This window comes from Diplotaxodon limnothrissa, linkage group LG13, assembly GCF_057381915.1.
Source record: "Diplotaxodon limnothrissa isolate DT_005_m linkage group LG13, D_limnothrissa_male_GT1.1, whole genome shotgun sequence".
NCBI lineage: Eukaryota > Metazoa > Chordata > Actinopteri > Cichliformes > Cichlidae > Diplotaxodon > Diplotaxodon limnothrissa.
The window spans coordinates 14,179,683-14,193,244 of NC_140608.1; the positions used below are offsets into that span (position 1 = coordinate 14,179,683).

General features: G+C 37.8%; 2 protein-coding genes across 3 annotated transcripts; one reads left to right on the top strand and one right to left on the bottom strand.

Moving 5' to 3' along the window:
* Window positions 1–1,712: 1,712 nt before the first annotated feature.
* Window positions 1,713–6,548, bottom strand: cutc (cutC copper transporter homolog (E. coli)). Of its 2 annotated transcripts, none has more exons than XM_085369286.1 (9): window positions 6,504–6,548; window positions 6,234–6,312; window positions 5,920–5,979; window positions 4,538–4,747; window positions 2,703–2,738; window positions 2,355–2,488; window positions 2,205–2,232; window positions 2,004–2,109; window positions 1,713–1,856 (listed from the first exon to the last, which is right to left on the bottom strand). In XM_085369286.1, exons 2-9 carry the CDS (start codon window positions 6,301–6,303, stop codon window positions 1,745–1,747), a joined length of 756 nt encoding a protein of 251 aa, XP_085225412.1. In that variant the 5' UTR covers window positions 6,304–6,312; window positions 6,504–6,548; the 3' UTR covers window positions 1,713–1,744. The 2 variants fall into 2 exon arrangements, with proteins under 2 accessions (XP_085225412.1, XP_085225411.1); XM_085369285.1 differs by having other exon boundaries at window positions 6,417–6,523.
* Window positions 6,549–6,866: 318 nt separating this feature from the next.
* cox15 (cytochrome c oxidase assembly factor COX15) lies at window positions 6,867–12,423 on the top strand. The gene is made up of 9 exons (XM_085369287.1): window positions 6,867–7,043; window positions 8,222–8,406; window positions 8,517–8,639; window positions 8,778–8,964; window positions 9,502–9,669; window positions 9,778–9,859; window positions 10,723–10,877; window positions 11,023–11,136; window positions 11,220–12,423. Exons 1-9 carry the CDS (start codon window positions 6,969–6,971, stop codon window positions 11,349–11,351), a joined length of 1,221 nt encoding a protein of 406 aa, XP_085225413.1. The 5' UTR covers window positions 6,867–6,968; the 3' UTR covers window positions 11,352–12,423.
* The last annotated feature ends 1,139 nt before the right edge of the window (window positions 12,424–13,562 follow it).

A 13,562-nucleotide genomic window follows, 5' to 3' on the forward strand; every position in this document is an offset into this window, starting at 1 on the left:
TTGCAATGGTCCTAAAACTGGTTAATTATTAAAATGTCTGGTAACATCACATGACTCATTGGGTGTAAAGCATCAAGGACAGCTATGTTACACGTGAAAACAACTCATGCATGTCGTTATCCAGTGTTTATCCAATTACATTGACAAGGACTTGATTTTAAGATATCTGTACAAAGGGTAGGACACTCACAGCAGGAAAAAAAGATGCAGCTTTTTCAGAGAAATGGTAAAGCTGACTGTAGCAGATTTTAAATATGATAAAAGTAAAACTCAGAGATGTAGATGAATATTTGAATAAAAAAAACCTCTTCTCTGACTTTAAAAACTTTTCTGGTTCCACTTATATATGTACATATATACACACACATATGATTGTTTTATCTGTCATCAAAACTCAGATTAGCTTTCCTTTCTACTGACACGTAGACTAAACTATTATCAAAAATGTACTTTAATAAGAATAATCACTCTGTACTGCCCTTATAATAGAGGATAGAGCGTTTTGTTCACTTGTAAAAAACTTTGTCTCTGACCAGACGCCACCAGCTGATAAGCAAAGATAAGCCAAACAACAACAGAAATGTCTGTGCAGTGTGTCAAAAGTCAAATAAAAACAATTAAAGAAACTAGCTTTTAATATTTCAACCAAGTCAAATCATTTTAGGGAAAGTTTTGTGCATAATGCATAATATTTTTTTAAAAGACAGAAGATGTAATCTAATATGAAAACTGTTTTTATTAAAAGAAGAAGAAGAAGATGAAAATGAACAGAGAAAAAACGAAAACAGGAAGTCACAACTGTGCATTATGTATCACTTTAAATAGGGAGTTATGTAAAACTGATATTTTGTTTTGCCATTTTAAAAAGCAGTTATCTTTCATTAGGAAAAAAATACACATTTTCAGTGTAGAAATCAACTGTAGTTGAACATACATGGGGGGGCATTACTGTAGCAATGTCATTTGTTAGTGTGCAGAGAGGTGTGAATCTGTTTGACCTGGATTACTCTGTTTTATGAATGCCTATTAAAAAAAAAAAAAAAAAAAAAAAAAAATCTATTAAGATGTGAGACCAGAGGTTCATGACTGTGTAAAATAACAGTTTGTGCATACATAGATCATCAAAACAAATTAAAACTACAATGAAAAGTTTTTACCTGTGTAAAAGACTCAGTATGTGAATTATACACTAATAATAAAAAAAGAAGAGTACAAATGGCCTTATTATTATTGAAAACTTTACAAACTACACATTTTTTCAGCTTCTTATACTCCTCACAGCTGAGGGGCTTTTTAAACATCTCATATTTACAGAATCTTTTACACACACACACACCCAAAAAGTGAACTTTTACAGATTTGTGTACACATCTCCTGTATGTTTAAATTATTAACATATTTTAGCAAACCTGTTTTCCAAATCCTATAAATCAGACTGCACATTCAGACACATGAGTAGTTCTCTATGCACATTATTGGATGACATCACTAGAGAAGTGCTCCCATATATAGACATCATATTATTCACAGATACTCTGTGAGATGCATTAATGTCTTTGCTCTTTAACTGGACAAGGACTGATTCATTGGTGATTTTATATCTTAAAAGAAAAAAAACAAAAAGCAGAGCTTTCTGGCGATTATGACATTTATTTATGGAATTTAATCAGTACACATCAGTATTATTACTCATGATTACTTTTGAGGTATTTTTTTTTTCCAGTCTATCATGACTGTTATACAGTCACAAGGTATTTTTGGCTATTGCGTTTAGAGTTCGGACTTTGCTCACATCTGCCACCTTCAGGCCGTACTCAGGTGCTGAGAAAGAAGCTCCCATTGAGACGCAGGTGTTCCTGCACAACGTCAAGAGAAGAGAAGAAGAAGAGAATTATATAGAAAAAATAATAATTAGATCGACATGAGGTTGCAAGAAGTCTCCTAATGCATGCAACCAAAGGGACAGATCCCACCTCTCGCCTGAGACTGGAAAATAAACACACCTGAACTTCATTGCAGATTCCCGGCTGGAGCGGGCTGAGCAGTGAAACTCTTGAGCCCCTGACCCCTCTAATATTCTCTGTAGGTTCCTTTCTGTGATGCCTCCTCCTGTTATCAAAACAAAAACAGTGACAGTGAATAAATAAATAAGGTTGTAAAAATTCACACATAAATAACAAAGGAGCAATGGCGGAGGCACTAACCAGGCATTATGATAATTCTGCCCTTTGCCTGTTGAGTAGAAATGATGTGAAAATTAAAGGTTTTATGAAAGATCAAGAACAATAACCTAACAGCTATTAGAGTTTCATATGTCTGCATGTAAAGAAAGACAATCATATGGGTACACGTACTTGATCAACAAGCCGTTTAATGAGAGGCAGTCCCTCCAAAGCGGAGCTGTCACAGCCACTAGTCAACACACGCTCGAACCCTAACGATATCAGCGCCTCCAGAGCTACTGCTGGGTCATGAACCATGTCAAAAGCTGCAGTAGGATCATGATTAGTGTCATAATAAAAGCCCAGGCTTAATAATATATCATTAAGACGTTCTATACCTTTTCGGAGCTATACCTGATAATAGCATTATGTAAGGCTTTTATTCCATTAAGAATTTGTGATGCTTTTTAAGTGTAACTGTAGCTGAAAAGAATTTTAAAAGCTTAAAGCTGAAAAGCACTTTGAAGAAGAAACTTTTACCTCGGTGGAAGGTGACAGGTAAGGGACGGGCAGCAGCTAGTGTGCAAAAAAGTAAGAAAACAAAAGAAAGAAATGGAAAAGTACAAAATGTCAAACAAAAGTGCAAAACTGTGAAATACGACTTGTATAATATAAGCAATATAAGCATTTTTTTTCCTACCTTTATGAAAGCCATCACTCATAGCCAGCTGTACTGCTATACTCTATATCAAAGATTGTTGGCTTCACTTTTTTATACTGCATATTGCAAGTAACAATGCAAAGATAGTGATAAAAACTTGAGAGAATATATAGTGTCTGATTTTTGGAGGTTAGCCCTACCATGTTCTGAGGTCTCAGTAGGACCTTTGGAAATATGATGAACTCATGGTGCTGGTTGATTTCGCTTAACATGGGTCACAACTATCTTGTGGAGATGTAGTGCATTTCCTTCTCTGGAGAGCTGACATATGACGGGCTACATGAAACCTTGTGTGAGATTAAAACTGGATTACCAAGCCTGCTGTAACACGTCTTTACCTGTGCATCTTCATAACAAGTGGTGTCCCATAATAAATTAGCTATATTTGCATAGTAAAAATACAAATATTGGATACTCAAGCCTACTAGTTCAAACTCTCTGCACTCCTGACAACCTGTAAAATGTTCCTCTTTCACAAAAACAAAATTACTGAAACAAACTGGTGTCTGTTTCAATGTTATCCCTTAACTAACGGCAAAAATACAGAGCAAAGTGTCCATCAGCTGCTTGGATGATTTGAACTTTTCTGGTATGCTTTTCCATACATGTAAATGGGTTATTCAGACCAAAACAATGTAATTTAATAAATGTTTTGGAGGTAAGCGAAACAGTGTGCAGGAGTTACATTCAATTGTTTTGCACACTATCATGTCTGCACCTCCTAATACAGTTTCCGGAAGATCTTTTGTTGATCCCTTAATAAATAATTAACCCAAGTTAAGGTCAAACGCTCATGTTTAGACTGCAAGTGCTTTAGGCCTTGTAAATTATTTGTTTTCTTTTTAAGTGAAAACATGTGAAGAATGAAGGGTCCAGAAATATTGGCTCTTGTGTGTTTTGCCAGCTTTTTCAGAACTTTACAATTCAACAGCAAGTTCATGTTTATTTTTCTTTTTTGTGGCTAAATAAAAGGTGCCACACTGAAGGAAATGGAAGGAAATCTGATGTGACTTGATTAATATAGAAATAGTCCCGATCAAAAGTTTGAGACCACTTGAAAAATGGCAACAATGGCCTGTTTCAGTTTAACCGTTGTTTTCAATAAATTGCAATCTCAAATAAATGTTTTGTCTCACACCCATTTCTTCTTGTTGCATGTTGAAGCTCTACTTGGAAGCTTGTTAAGACCCAACCATGCAAAATATTACTTTTTGCCATTTTTCAGCATTTGATTGGGACTGTATTATGGATCTGTCTTATCATTGAAAAGTGACTAAAAATCTTGGACATAGCAATGAAATTTCTGTGGCTTCTACACTATTGTGATAATATTTTGCCTTTCTGACTTGCATTTCATTTTTTAGGAAAGTATATTTACAATATTGCAGTATTGGAAACAATCTGGGGATACTATTTAGAATAAATCACAAGTCTCTACAATATAAACCAGAAATATTTAATTTTAAAAGAAGGCATATGTTTTTGTGTACTCTTTCTAAAGGTTGATGGTGTTTCCTCAATCTATCGAACTCATAGATATAATTCTTATAACTATTGGTTTATTTTTAGTGTTACTGTATATATTCTGTCTGGCCTTTTCATTGTTATTTAGAGTGATGTAACAAATCAGGTCAAATATATAAAGAGACCATACCCAATAACTCCATGCAGAGCTCTGCATCCACCCGTCCATCTTCTGTCAAGGCACCCAGAACGAGCCCATCGGCTCCTTGGCTCTTCATAAGCTCTATGTCCTTTCTCATCACGTCCACTTCAAGGTCGGAGTACAGGAAGTCGCCCCCACGAGGGCGTATCATTACATAGATGGGGATTTTGACATACTGCTTCACTACATGTAGCACACCTGGAGTAAAGTACAGGTGGAATTATGTGTCATGCAACAAATGCCCAGGCTTCCTATATAAAATAGGATAATGCTTAGTACAGACTATGGACTACTGAAGACATAGTTAATTGGGTTCAAGTTATAAAGGCATTATATGTATTTATATGAAACTCTGCAAATCAGAGGGTGGAATAAAATTGTTCAACAGTGGTTGCTGTATTGGACTAAACACAGAGAGTAGGTATGTATATTACACAGTCATAATAAACTGGTATGGCACAACGTAGGGGAAGCAGCGGAAAAGAGAACATCAAAAGTAATAAAAACCAATAATAGACATGAATAGACATAACAGCCAAAATAAAACTCTCCACAGCACAAGCAACATCCATCATGTCTCTGACTTTATCCCACCAAACTGAACCAGTATGACCTTCAGAGACATGATGACAGCAAACCTGCAGAGAGGGCGGTAAGAACGACAAGGATCTACACACTTTAATGCTTTTCTTTCATGAACTGGGCTGCAGTCACATAGAAAGAAATTGCTTAGGAAGGTTTCTAACCGACTGAAGTGTGTCTAGGTGGCATAACAAGAGCCAATCGAGTTCTCTAAATACTAAGAAAAGGTTTTTATTCTTTTATTTTACCTCTCTTAGCAGAGGCTGCATCAGAGCAGGCTTTATGAAAGAAAAGGACATAATGACATCCCATAATTCAAAGAGATACACTACCTGACTATTATTAAAAACAAACATAGCCATAATCGACAGCTAACACATTAACTGTGTTTTTTTTTATTCTATTTTATGTCATAGTCTGCTGATGTTTAGATTTGTTAAAGGGTATATAAACCCACAGGTGACCTCTAAACATCATACTCCTACTTTTGAAGTAGAGCTGTGTGTAAGAACAGTCAAATTCTATGTGCATCCTGTTCTTTTTTCCTAAGTCCTTATTAGATCTCTTTTTCCATGGAGGTCATAGTAATGTGATTGAGAAAGGGTAGAAAGTCTTTTTGACCCAAGCCTTGTCTGTTAAATAGTATTTAAGGATTTTCCAGAAGATGGCAGTAATGCAACTTGGCAAGTTCCAGTTGACTAAAACCTGAAAGATCTGCTGGCGCCTGATGCGACAGCTTTTCTTTTCTTTTCTTTTGTTTTTTGCTAGGGGTATCTGCAGATGCTCACCTAGACTCGGAGTGAGCCCACCCTCCAGAAGACTAGAGCACAGCTCAAGTCGACCCGCACCTGCCAGGACAGACAAGTTCTGATTACACCTATATAGACTTTTACAGCCTGTAATCTTTGAGGAATTAAATAACACTGCGTGCCAATTTAATACTCATGGTAGAGATATGTCTGAGCTAACACTTCAATATTATGCAACCGTTAACTCTGTTTTTAAGTAGAACTGCCTGTGCATGACCAATCTAGCAAGCACGCCACAGTGAGTTTAATAATAGTACGGCATGACAGTGTTCACTACTGTTCACTTTACTGACCTCCTCGTTCAGCATTGACAGCAGACTCCACTGAGTCCACGCACACCTCCATTAAAAAGCACTCTGCCATACTGACAGTCTAATAAGAGACAGGAATACAGTTAGTGAGCAAACAAGATTACGTGAAAACTCCTCAGTTAACACGTTCATTCATCTTTAGGTTTTAACTACTACTACAGCTACCTGTTAAATCCACGTCTTATCGACTCATGGAACCGTATCAGTCGTTTAAAAACGATATGAAGTCAGGTCATGTTTTGTGAGACTTACTTCAGCTCATACAGCTAGTCCGTAGATCACCGTTTTCCGGGTCGTTGAATTCAAAACACGCGATTAGACGGGTGATAATATATAAACGTTTTATGATGCATTACTGGGCGAAATGCGACGTATGCCCGCCCATGCAGGATACGCCTGAAGACAAAACAAGCCCCCCTCCCCCCCAAACGTTCTAGTCTGTGTAATATAATTTCGAAAGCCTGGTATATTATTTATATGTATATATATTTTGTTGTATATATATATATATTTATTTATGTTGAGTATGTTTCGTTCCTGACAAAGAAAAAGACATAAATTTTATTTAGTGAGTAAATTTCTTGTGACGTCAGAAGGTCAAAGTTGAAACTGGCCGTTAGGAAACCAGCCGGGTGACAGCACAGTAACAAACGTGCTGAAGCTTTTGCAACACTGTTGGATAGCTTCAGCACTAGCGACGAGTCTTGGAGCACAGAGATGTTAATTTCGTCGTTGCGGACAACAATTTTTTGTGGGTGCAGAAGTGCTGGAAAGGGCTTTCAGTACAGCACCGTGAGTATGACTTGTGTTAGCCGCTAATTTTAGCCAATAGCTTAAGTAAGCGTCATTGGGAAGGTCACACGCTGCCAGTAATATACACAATATGTCACATTACACATCTGTCAGCTGCTCTTTGTTCAGCTTTGTTTTTAATATGTGTTTGAATTAGTTAGGACAGGTAACATTAGGTGTTTAGGTGTACTCAAGAGTAGTCACGTCCAACAGCTAACTTACATCACCCATGTCTAGGCAATGCAAACTCTTAGATTAGCATTTGAGCTGAAAAAATAAATTCAGAATGGAAGAACTAATATCATAGACCCTTTAAGAAGGTTTTTGATTTATCAGTAACTAAATTTTCAGAAAAGATAGTGATATCAAATTCAGCAATACCGTAAGCCTTTGTTTATAAGCTTGAAGTAAAGTAGGTTAATTAGCTCTTACATATCTAAAACTATAGAATCACCTTACATGTGTTGTGCTTTCGTAATTTGTTAACATGCTGCTTATATGCGAGTATATGTGTGTGGTGCACTATATTGGAGGACAGCTAGACACTGGTGAGGTGTGGGGTAGCAGTGACAGATGGGTTCAAGGTGGGGGTGTCACTGCATCCAAAGCCACAGTGAAGAAGAAAGTGCAGGCAGTCGTGGGTGTGGGTGGAGACCAATGCCAGGGGTGATTTGTGACAGATAAGATAAACCTTTATTAGTCCCACATGTGGGAAATTTGTTGGGTCACGGCAGAAAGTGGACAGTGCAAAGTTACAAGCAGCAAAAATTAAGAAAATCAGTGGAATAGGATAAAAGGAATAACATGCAATATAAAATAGAATAAAATACTATGTTTCGTCAGATAAATTACACTTAGTGGTACTGCACGTGTGTGTGTGTGTGTGTGTGTGTGTGTCTGTCTGCATATGTGTGGTCATCCACAGAGTCTTTGTTGTGGAGTCTGACAGCAGATAACAGGAACAGCTCAGGTTGAGCGGACAAAATTAAAGAATAAAGGTTGAGATGGGTTGGACATGTGCAGAGAAGGGATAGTCGATGTACTGGATGAAGGGTGCTGAGTGTAAATGACATTTAAAATGACTTTATTTTTATTTTTATAATAAGGTAAAGTTGAAGCTTTAATGCTTGTGTTGTCCATCATCATTTCAAGCCACTTCTCCCTTTTATTTACATTAGCGTTCACCGCTTCGAAAATGGCTCTTGAAGAGAGGTCACAGCACCGTCACAGTGGAGGGAGGAACGTCCACTTCAGCAGCAGCAGCTTCTGTCTCCAATGCAGCCTCAAATCGCATAGTGGGTCGATGGTTACTTGGCTGCAGTGGACTGGTGGTTGGGGCTATTGTCTTGGGTGGTGTCACAAGGTACGCATGTTTTAAAATTAGTATGTCTGTATGTACTACTTACTCACTGAAGTACTGTTAACAGGCATTTACTACATTGCTGTATTTTTATGTATTTTTTTTTTTATTAGACTGACAGAATCTGGGCTTTCCATGGTTGATTGGCATCTGGTGAGAGAGATGAAACCACCACAGTCAGAAGGAGAGTGGGAAGCTGAGTTTTCAAAGTACCAGCAGTTTCCAGAATTCAAAATGTAAGGTCTCATTTTTCAGAATCACAGTACATAAAGGCCTGATAAATTTAATTAAATGTGTCTCTGTGTTATGTATTGGTCTGGCCTCTAATGCGGCAATTAGTTAATTTGGTATTATTATGTGTTTTGTTTGTTTAGATTGAACCATAACATGACTTTGCCAGAGTTTAAGTTTATCTTCTACATGGAATGGGGACATCGTATGTGGGGCAGGCTGGTTGGCTTGGCATACATCCTCCCTACTATTTACTTCTGGAAAAAAGGATACTTCACTCGCTCCATGAAGGGAAAAGTGCTGGGTCTTTGTGGATTTGTCTTCTTCCAGGTAAGACACAGCTGTGGAAATGAGAAGATCACTGGAAATAATCATTACCTCATGCCTGATTTAGACTTCTGCAGTGAATCTTTGTTGAGCCTACATCATAACCTGCAGAAGTAGCCATTAGTAAACTTATTTGTCCCTCAATGCTTTCTACCTCTTTGTGCATTCTCTCACTTATATTCTGGTAGTTGCAGCTTCTTTTCACACTGACATTGCTGACATTTCTGAGTCCTTATATTTTATGCTATAATTATCATTCCGTATATTGAGACGTTAGTCTGTCACTGACAAGTTTAAAAACTCCGGCGTAAAAGTAGCCGGAATTGTACAGAAGGAATCAGCTGTACTGAACAGGCTGCGTTGTTAGTTTCAGATGTGTTTTGGATTTACGTCATAGCTAATTCTCAGTCACTTATAGCATTGTTTTTTTTTTCTTTTTTCTTTAAATAGGTTGATTGTACTAATATTTAATTATTGTCACCATCGGGTTTATTATAAATGTAAAGTAAGGAATGTGTATACATGTGTTTGTTTTGTCAGGGCCTTCTGGGGTGGTACATGGTGAAAAGCGGGTTGGAGGAGAAGCCCGAGTCTCATGACATCCCTCGTGTCAGCCAGTATCGTCTGAGCGCCCATCTTGGTTCTGCCTTATTGCTCTACTGTGCCAGTATGTGGACAGGGCTTACTCTGCTGCTGCCAGCTCACAGGGTACAGAGGGACTCTTGCCTACAGAAAAAACACAAATGATAAATTTTGGAGAAATGTAAAGTGAAACAGTCTTTTTTTTTAACTTGAATAATGGCACCTTTTTCACAGATAGCAGAAACCAAAAAACTCATGCAGCTCAGGAGGTTTGCCAAGGGTACTGGTGGACTCATCTTCCTCACTGCTCTTTCAGGTAATACTGGATCTTAAGAGAATTCAGTGTCACAAATGGGGTCGCAGAATCTGTCTACCGAAGTGCTGCTTTCAGTCTCAAGCCACTTTGGGGAAACAAAGTGAACTACCTGTAACTACAGCAAAATTGCACAGAAATTTCTCAAAAAGCAGGATGTTAATAGTGAAGACGACCATCATAGAAGCATAGGTGTTCTTTAAAGTGGCACTTGTTCTGACAGAACATAGGAAGCTCTTGGTAAATGGCAATGATGCTAGAGGAGCAGTTAGAATTTGACATGTGCAAATGGTTTTCAGTCCCGGAAGAGTAGGAGTCCACAATACATCTTCAAAGTGTTCTGCTTATTTGCGTCTGCAAAAAGCACAATGTGTTACATAAAATTCTTCAACTGTAAATTCACAACAAGACTGACTAATGAATACTAGAGTGACAGTCACTCAGAGTCATTCATGGCAACTCACAGCTGACTCCATTAGAGTAACCCTAAGTGTATATAGTGTCACATTTCCTCTCTTAACAGGCGCATACTACGCCAGTCACCTCACAGTCTGTATGAAGCTTCGCACTTTGACTCTGAAACTTATGGTTTGAGGAAAGACATTTGGCCTGCTACCCCATGTAATGTTTTTGGGCTACAATTTGAGTACTGTATCTTGGCTTTTGGTAAATGTTGAAACAAAAAGCTTATTCATCTGGTTTGATTTTAATCGAAAGGTCTTTTGTAAAGTTGGCTCTTAGAGGGCAAATGGGTTGAGCGGCTGTGTAGAAAAGTAAAGTTAATGTAATTAAAGGCAATACAAATGTGGTTTAATCTCTATTCATGGAGATGTATTTGAATCATTTATGCATGTACCTTTACACAGGTGCCTTTGTCGCTGGTTTGGATGCTGGGCTTGTTTATAACTCCTTCCCTAAGATGGCAGATAGATGGATTCCTGATGATCTGCTGGCCTTCTCTCCGACCCTCAAGAATTTCTTCGAAAATCCCACCACTGTGCAATTTGATCATAGAATTTTGGTATGCTATTATAGCTAAAAAATGTTGGCATTTCATTGTTTTTATTCTAATTAAACATAATATTTCCAAGTTTTATAACTCTTTTAGATTGATGTGTAATGAAATGTTAATATGTACCCCTCAAGATGTCTTTTTCTTTTCTCAGGGGATTACTTCTCTGACTGCAATTACAGGCCTGTATCTGTTCTCAAGGAGAATGATGCTTCCCAAGAGGGCTAAGATTGCCATCAGCCTCCTGGCAGCAATGGCCTATACACAGGTAGGCTAGAAGACACTGTAATTGCTATACAAATAGGTCCATTACCCTTCAGTATAAACAAATTGTGCTTTTGTGCTTTTCAGGTTGCACTAGGTATCGCCACGCTGTTACTTTATGTCCCCACTCCGCTGGCTGCAACTCACCAGTCTGGCTCAGTGGCTCTTCTCTCGCTGGCTATTTGGGTTCTGGCAGAGCTTCGCAGAATGCCCAAGTAAATTTCTGCTGTTTTACAGAGAAAACCTATCCCTGGTCGCTGCAGGTCAAAGTTTTAAGAGGCAGTAGTGAACTCGAAAAACATGAAACTGTGTTCTTTATTTAATGATGGACTTTTCTGTATATGCTGAAGCATCTGTTCAGTGGGGTATGTCAGCCCCCACTTAAAAAGCTCAAACAATTTCACCCCTGCACATTGCAATCTTTTTTTCCCCCAATCACGAGTAATAGAAATCACAATACAAGTTAAACTTTATTTAAATAAAGATAATATTCCTAAAGTGGGAAAAAAAGAAATCACATTCATTAAATTCAGTTTTACTTGAGATTTTTTTTCCACCGGTCATCCATGTCCCACTTGCTGTGCTCATGATACTTTACACAGGAGAGTCCTTAAAAAAAATATGCATCAAGGCCGTCATCAGAAATACACTCAAATGATTGCGAAAGCTTTTGCTGTCAGAGAAACCCAACTTGTGAAGTGTTTTGCTGTGCCAGGAATTTCATTAGAACATACGAAACAAAACAAAATTTTCAGCTTTAATAACCTGGCAGTTGAAGGCTGTGTACATGGTTTGGAGTCAGCTGGTTCTTCAGAAATGTAGACTGAATTACTGTATTTGTTGATGCTCACACTTTTAAAAAATGTTCTGGATGACATTTTGGTTATGAAATTGTCACATGGTCGGGTGAATCTGCATAGATACTACTGCCTGTTAGTGGAAGGAGACCTGGCTCCTGGGATGGTTTATGTAATTATGTATATTTAAGCTGTAAATGTTTCCTGTTGACATTATGATGAATCATAATTTGAATATTATTATGGACATTGCCTATTTCCCTTTTTTTGGACTCACAGATGTGGAAAAAGGGGGAATTTATGATGACTCTCCCAAAGCACTGAAAGTGTACCAGAATGAATAAAAGCAGGTCCTCACTTAAGCTGATATACACTGTTTTTTCCTGCTGTGACAGGTCAAAATGTCAAATGTTATTGCTACAGGTACTTTGTACTTTATCTCACTGAAAGGACGTATTTTAATAAAGACAATTTATGTATAGTCTGATAAATTCACACGCCAGTCCATTTTGCATAGTAACTGTGTTTTTTGTTTTTTTATTATCTCTGTACAAAATATACACATTTTGAATATGCTATGCAACCAGTTTAGGCTAGCTAGACAGTCAGTACCACGGGTTAGTAGGTTTTCATTGTTCTAGACACAGTACATGCGGGTATAGACAGGTTTTCCTTGTGTTTGGGGAAAATAACGTAACTGTGGGCAGGAACAATCAGAGCCAAACCATTCTTCCAGAACGTATAAATGTAAAAACTGCAGAACATAAAAAAATAAGAAATTGCAGGGCCGGAAGTGCATATTTTAACCAGGGCCGTTATAGTGTGCTCTGAGAGGAAGGAGACGTTGGGTGAGTGGAGAACATTATTGCTATTTCATGTTTGTTTCAGCTTTTAAGACACTTGGCCGATTTAATTACGGCCCGAGTGCCTCACATCATCTCACATTTGTGTTGCTTAGTTCTAGTGTGAAAAGAAGCAAATAAGTGGTTGCAAATTGCTCTAAAATAATTCATCTGAGCCTAATGGATGGGTTCACAACCTAAAATTGCACTTGACAGCGTGCAGATAAACTACATGTAGTCTACCACTTATCTCTGATTGCCCCTTATCCAGCTTGATACCCAGTAACTCCCTCTGTCTTCACCCACAGGTGGGCTAAATGTCTTGCCTTAAGTGGCTTTATGTACCTTTTTAATTGATATCTTTTCTTTGGTGTTACAGAGAGGGAGAATAAGAAATGGAGTGAACAATGGGGGCACAGAAAAAAGAAAACTGCTATCAAACTTTGTCTTCCCCTGCTACACACAATCACTTTATGCCTCCTTGAAATGGAAATAGTCAGATTTAATGCAAAAAGGGTGTGGGGACTTTTGTGTTTTTTCAAGTGGTAGAACCTGTGACAACCACATGACATTTCAGATTACAATAAGTTCACAAATACAATCTGCAATCTAATAATCTTCTCTTTGAATGTATATTCATAGACTAGTACGATTGTGGTATGTCATTCCCATGTCGAGAGAAGCTGCTAGGGTCAAAACGGCTCATTAAATTATAGTGCAATCCCCACATTGTACAGCCTAATATCACACCACTGGGAATGCTAGAAAATGTACAACAGTCAATAGACAAC

What these genes read in the sequence shown, in the direction of transcription:
- cutc (XM_085369286.1), bottom strand. Translation starts at nt 6,303, where the DNA reads ATGGCAGAGTGCTTTTTAATGGAGGTGTGCGTGGACTCAGTGGAGTCT. An exon ending in TGGGCTCACTCCGAGTCTAG is followed by an intron (nt 4,748 to 5,919) that starts GTGAGCATCTGC and finishes ACTTTACTCCAG; the next exon opens with GTGTGCTACATGTAGTGAAG. An exon ending in CAGAATTATCATAATGCCTG is followed by an intron (nt 2,110 to 2,204) that starts GTTAGTGCCTCC and finishes TTTTGATAACAG; the next exon opens with GAGGAGGCATCACAGAAAGG.
- cox15 (XM_085369287.1), top strand. Translation starts at nt 6,969, where the DNA reads ATGTTAATTTCGTCGTTGCGGACAACAATTTTTTGTGGGTGCAGAAGT. An exon ending in GTGGATTTGTCTTCTTCCAG is followed by an intron (nt 8,965 to 9,501) that starts GTAAGACACAGC and finishes TTGTTTTGTCAG; the next exon opens with GGCCTTCTGGGGTGGTACAT. An exon ending in CAGCAATGGCCTATACACAG is followed by an intron (nt 11,137 to 11,219) that starts GTAGGCTAGAAG and finishes TGTGCTTTTCAG; the next exon opens with GTTGCACTAGGTATCGCCAC.